This window comes from Tyto alba, unplaced genomic scaffold, assembly GCF_018691265.1.
Source record: "Tyto alba isolate M040663 unplaced genomic scaffold, T.alba_DEE_v4.0 Super-Scaffold_18, whole genome shotgun sequence".
NCBI classification, from domain to species: Eukaryota; Metazoa; Chordata; class Aves; order Strigiformes; family Tytonidae; genus Tyto; species Tyto alba.
In genome coordinates this window covers 16,419,739-16,425,738 of record NW_024881280.1, presented here as the reverse complement: position 1 = coordinate 16,425,738, position 6,000 = coordinate 16,419,739, and the positions used below count along the sequence as shown (strand labels likewise).

Here is a 6,000-nt window from a genome sequence, read left to right as displayed (position 1 = left end):
TCCAGTGCTCACACACTGGGAGAGAAGCCGTGAGAATATACAGATTTAAAACATAGGCAAGGCAAAGGTCTGATACTCTTTCTTGAAGGTTTAATTTTATAGCCTTTGTCTGAAAATAAGATTTCTCTACAGTGCCTTACTGCCTCAAGCAAAGTCCAAAAGGCTTTCTCTCCTATATTGCTCTTATATCATGTTATGAGTAAAATATCAGTTGCAATGAAATTAATAGGAACTTTACCTGTGTGCCTGAGTGTGTTTTAATACAAGCAGTGGTGAAACTCCTGTTGATTTTCTGGAGATGACTGAAGCCCTGGGGACTACTGGTAGCTCTTATTAAAGAGCTGTCTACCAGATGTAAAGCACGACAATACTGCCTCAGAAAGCAGGATGGCAAATCCTGCAGTCTGGCCATCTCCATTATTTGCTGTGGTAAAATGTGCATCCAAATAATTCTTCCCTGATGCAAGAAAAGGGTTAAAATCTGGCCACAAATAAAGCCTTCATGAGTCGGCCTGAAGTCAGTAAATTCAACATAGAATTGAAAGAAATTCAGTTTTTAAAACAGTATTGGAGCTAATGTTCTAGTTTCACCTCTGTCCAAAAGATCTGAAGTTATAATCAGTTTATTGTAACCAGGCCTAAATATATCAAACAAAAGAACTGATGAGATCAGAGCAACTGACATCTCCCAAGAGCCACCTGCTATTACCAGAACATATCTAAAAATAAGTGAGAAAAAAACACAATATTTTGAAAAGAAACCTTTATTGTTCATACAAAGCTGACTTTGTCACATATCATGAGGCATCATTAACAAGCTAAATATGACTTTGCTTGAATCAAACAATACTGCTTGATGAAAGTATCCAACACAGTTATGATCAGTTCTTTTCTTTGTTCTCTCCTGGATGGAATGTGTGTTTTGTTATCAGCTCCTCTTTTTTTAAATTACTAGCTTAGCCAGCATGTTATATGCATAACTTCCTTACCGGGTAAATCTACCACGGGTACTAAAATCAGAGCTGGGGTCTTCTTGCCCAAATATTTTTCAAGGTATTTTTGCAGTCCTGAAATAGAAACAAAACAATTAATGAATCCTTTTTGTCTTTGTCTCATTTTCTATTGTGTCCTATCTCTTAAGAATGTCTTCTAAATGTATTTTTGAAAATTACTGTGAAGTAGAAATTAACAAAAGGAAGTGAAATGCAACTCTAAGTTTTCATTTTATATAGAAGGAAGAATCATCATCTCCCACCTCCTTGTCGACTAATTTGAGATTAACTTTACACGTTGCCTAAGGCCATAATTCAGCAAAACAGTTAAAAGCGTGTTTCTCAACCTTGAGTGAGTGAGTGGTCTGTTGATTACAGATATAGCATGCTGAAACTAAGTGCAGGTAGTAAAAATAACTAAAGGCCAGTCGAAATTCAGCTCTTTGTCATTTTTGATATTTGGATGATCAGCACATAGCTGTCTGTAAACAAAATTCTGCTCTCAAGTCCCACTGTGGTGCACCAATCTGCTAGAAGTTAAAGTGGGCCATTTTTTAAAACATTATGAACTTGATTTACATTTGAAATCAATGGAAGTATGCCATGCTGAATATATAATGGAGGAAGTCCAGGCACGGCAACATATATGACTGCACATAAAGAATTATAGAAAGATTCAAACTGCTAGAAATACAGAATCTGCCTATAAAGAGCTCTAAAGGGACTGGTATGTGTGGCAGAAGTTTGTAAATTTAAAGTCCATTATGGGAACAGAATTAATAATGGAGAAGATCTAATTAAGAGACTATGGAAAACTAAAGAATGGAAAATTTAAAGACAACCTCAAGACATTTCAGGTTGTGTTACTGCCTCAGTGGACATGCTAGAAATCCAGCCACATGGAACCGTTAAAGAAGACTACTGAAAACCCTCCAAATGACCGTCCAGAAGACAGTTTCCCAATGGTAAGGTATGGCCTGCAGATGTTTTGGTTTCAATAAGTTATTTCTGTCTTCAGCTGTGATTATGGCAATTCTTTATAACACTAAACAATCTTGGCTGGAGAGGGTGTAAAGAGGGCAGAACCTGAAAACTGTCAGAGCTTTTCTTTTTGGCATTGCTGCCTGCGAAACGGTGAATAGGCAGTTCAGTCAAAATGTTACCTCATCCAGGAAAAAACAGGAATTTTGCAATTGTATTTACTGAAGCCCAAATTCTTCTCTCTTGTTACCTGGCAGCAGTAGCATAAATTAATGTAATAATGGCAATGCTACCTACAAAATATTGCAGAGATAGTACCAGTCTTTTGAAATTCTGACTTCCTTTTGTATTAACATCATTGACATCAGCAGTGAAAACAGACAAGGGTGAGACAAAGATCAACAGTCACGTCAAAGGTCAGAGGACTTCTTCATGCTGTGTGTAAAAAGGGACTCAGTCTATGCATTGCAGATATTCAGCAGTGACCCGATAATTAACCATCAGCTAACATTTTCAGTCTAAACTTTGACTTCAGAAAACTTCATAGCTAAGCTGGCTCAGAAGGCATTAAGTGGAAGTGGGTAAAGGCAAGCCACCTCAAAAATCACCAATTCCACCCTAATAAAATTACATTTCCTTTTTTTTTCCCTCAATTAAAATTGTGAAAATATAATTGTAGTCTTCAACTTTTTTTCACAGGCTTAAAAGCTGTGAAACAGTGATAAAAGCTACCATAAGAAAACACGGTATTACTTTCAAAGGGAGAATTTGAAAGTGAGGCTATCTGGAAATATAACTCCATTCTTTTGGGTTTTTTTGAGGTGGCCAAAATAGCCATAAACATTTACACTTGAACATGCCCTAGTGGACTTGGATGCTAGCCAGAAAGAGCCACCTTTCCAAAAGACCACTGCCTTTTGAATTGCTAGTGCAAACTACTGCAGCAAAGCCTACACACGTATAATTGAAATGTGGATAAAAATCTGGGACATATGTCTTTAAATGTTTTCTTATAAGTCAAATAATTTGATCTGAAAACATCCTACCTTAGATGTGCTTTTTTATACATATAAAAATTGTGAATAAAAGTCTGCTCATGCAAAATTCCCCTGAAGAGAGGAGACTGGGTCTTCCAAAATAGTAAAATTGTACTCTAAGTTCCCACAGAAGACAATGCACAATTAGCAAATCTGTGGCAGCCTATGTAATCATAGCTGACACAATTCAAAAACTGACAGCTATATATTTTACCTGCTATAGTAAGTTACTCTAAATCCTCCAATACTAACTGTATATTTTTTATGATGTGACACTAATAAAGACACAATCTGTTTTTTCACTTAAGGAAATTATGCTTTTAGATAAATAAGAGCCTCAGACATGAATATGAGTGTTTTCTGAAGTATGCAACTGTTCAAAGATTTCGAAAATTTATTTTCTTTACATCATTTACAGAAGTGTTTGCTCAGTTGCATGCTATACATGTAAAAGTTGATCTTAAAAGTGAAAACAAGTAAAGGAAGGAGGGTTACAGTGAGCGTATTTACTAGAGCTTTAACAGGAGCTATATATGACTGATACCGGTCTTAAAGTTATTTAATCTGCTCTGATACAGACTGTTTATTAATGCACAGACAAACCCAACTGATGAGCAAGCAGAAAACAAGTGGTGTGTATTGTTCATGTTTTCATTTCCTGTGACAGTCTGCATTAATTATTATTACTGCATGAAATCTGCTGAAAGCAGGAGAGCTTCATCCTGTATAGTGGTTCCCTGCTACTCCCAACTGATCAGCAGAAGTTCAGGGCACAGGTTCTGTACGGCGTTTCTTTCTGCACCACTATGCATTTTTGTATTGAGCTGGGTACAGCTGAGGGATATGGACATAACCAAAACTTAAAATGAACAAAAATAATTCGAAGTCTTTCCCTCTCTCACCAAAAATTCTGGCTTTACAATCTATTTCTGCCTTTCCTCTGTAAGGACAGGATACTGAGATCAATAGTTTGATGATCTTTCACGCTGACTTAGCAGCCTTCCATGTAACATGGTACAATCTAACACTGTAAGCTCCTGTTTTTAAAGGTGCTTTTCACACTAAGTAGATAAAACAATGTCCTGGGAGTTCCTAAAGGGTCATTCCAAGTGATTAGGAAGATGATGTTTACATCTGTGCTGTCATTGGCTTTAGCAGGATTTAGGCAGTATGAGGTGAGGCCACAGAATCCACTTATATTTCCAAACTCAGGTCCCCATTATTGCTGCCATACTCTTGCATCACTGGATATTTGCAGGGGAAGAGTAACCTAATAGCTCCAATTTAAAAGGAAAATGGTAACACAAAGGAAGATCACATTTAGCCCAGTACATAAAAAATCACTTTCATATTACAACTACTATCTTTCCTTCACTTTTTAACCAAAATATATTGTTACATTGCTTTGAGAAGGGTTTTAAATCCCTGAGCTAATAAAGCTCCATTGCTTCAGCTGTGGAGATCTGACACGCAGCATGTACTTTGAAAAGATGCGTCACAGGGGATCAGGTTCCTAACAGTTGACTAAGAGTTGCAGTCCCAAAAGATGTGCCCCTGGTGTGCAGAACACTTAACCCTTCGACCAGTACCAACATGACTATTCACAAATTATTGATGTCGCTAAATCCCTGGCAGATTGCAGACAGCTCCTGTCTCCCTTGAAGCCAAAGCATATGGTCACTAATGAGATGGATTAAAAAATACATATACGCATTCAGGGCTTTGCCACATGGAAGTAAAGCCTCAGAAATGGTAGAAGGTGATTGAACTGGACGGAACATGTCAAATACATGATTAACCTCTTGTTATGGATCATTTCCATTGATCTATATACAGTTTGACAGCATAGTTTAATTAAAGCTGTCTGGAACAAGCCACTGCCTTAAATGATCAGGCAGTGCAATGAAAAGGTGAAACACGAGGAACTGGAGACCTTCCCTCCCCTTCTTAAACATCAAGCTGACTGTCTCTGTGGTTTACAACCATAGCAAGGAAGGAAAATGTGCTTTTAAAAAATTATCTGTTTTTACAGTTCAGGGTTTTACCCACACTTTTACTTAATAAAAATGATGTAGTGGAATATAAGATTTTAAAACAAAACCTGTACAGTTTGCTTGCTTCGTTGTAATCAATACCCTTCTGTTCGAAAATCAAGTCCAGTAAACAAAAACATGCTGTTGGAACATAAACGTGAGTCACTGCAAAATGTGATTTTCTGCTGATTTTTTGTTGCAGCTGTGAAGATTTTAAATGACGATAATGTGGACATTTTGCATAGTCCAATATTTGTTTTTTGTATGATACCTTATGGTTTTCTTTACTATTCTTGATGACATTATGTCATGTTGGTTATGTTGGTCATTTCCCTGTTAAGGGACCGGGTTTTCAAAATTGCTCTGACCACAGTAAAAATGGGGGCAACGTCTTATAAATAATTGTGCTTCCATTTCGAAAACATATCAAGATCTTAAAAAATACTAAAAGCCCACCAGTTCCAGGGAAAAGTGGCTAAAGATATGCTACTCAATGCTTTTATAAATTTCTTCCAAAATCATAAAATTTGCAGTCGGTCTTGATTTCTTTTTTCAAGTGGGAAACATATGCACAAAAAGAAAAAAATCAACAATAACTAAATTTAGGAGAGTAGAAATGGAACTTGCTTTGGAAGCAAACCACTCCTGACTGTTTATCCTGGTTAATACACTACTTTCCATTGGTCCTTCTGGTTTTGAGTTACAGTCTGTCTTTGCCTACTTATTTGTAATACCAGTGATGATTTGCATACTTTTAATGATGATCAGGGTGTAAATGAGTTTTGTTAAGGACTGGTAATAGGGGTAATAGGCACCTTTTGGCAGGCCAGATTAGGCACAGCTCCAGAGATGATATAAGCTGCTTCATGCAATACTGATGTTGCACTTCAGTCACTCTGGCCTGGGTTATTTATCTGAATATGAGTTAAGCACCTGCTCAGAATTGCAGGGGAAGTC

The 6,000-nt window shown here is 37.0% G+C and overlaps 1 protein-coding gene across 3 annotated transcripts in view; it reads right to left on the bottom strand.

The window, feature by feature from the left end:
* Nucleotides 1–748: 748 nt before the first annotated feature.
* The window catches only part of DPH6 (diphthamine biosynthesis 6), a 212,466-nt gene continuing 207,214 nt past the window's right edge, over nucleotides 749–6,000 (bottom strand). For all 3 annotated transcript variants that reach the window (XM_042791053.1, XM_042791054.1, XM_033010343.2), the window contains one exon: nucleotides 749–1,067. In XM_042791053.1, the coding sequence (XP_042646987.1) occupies nucleotides 952–1,067 (116 nt within the window). In that variant the 3' untranslated portion in view covers nucleotides 749–951. The remainder of the gene's footprint in view (nucleotides 1,068–6,000) is intronic.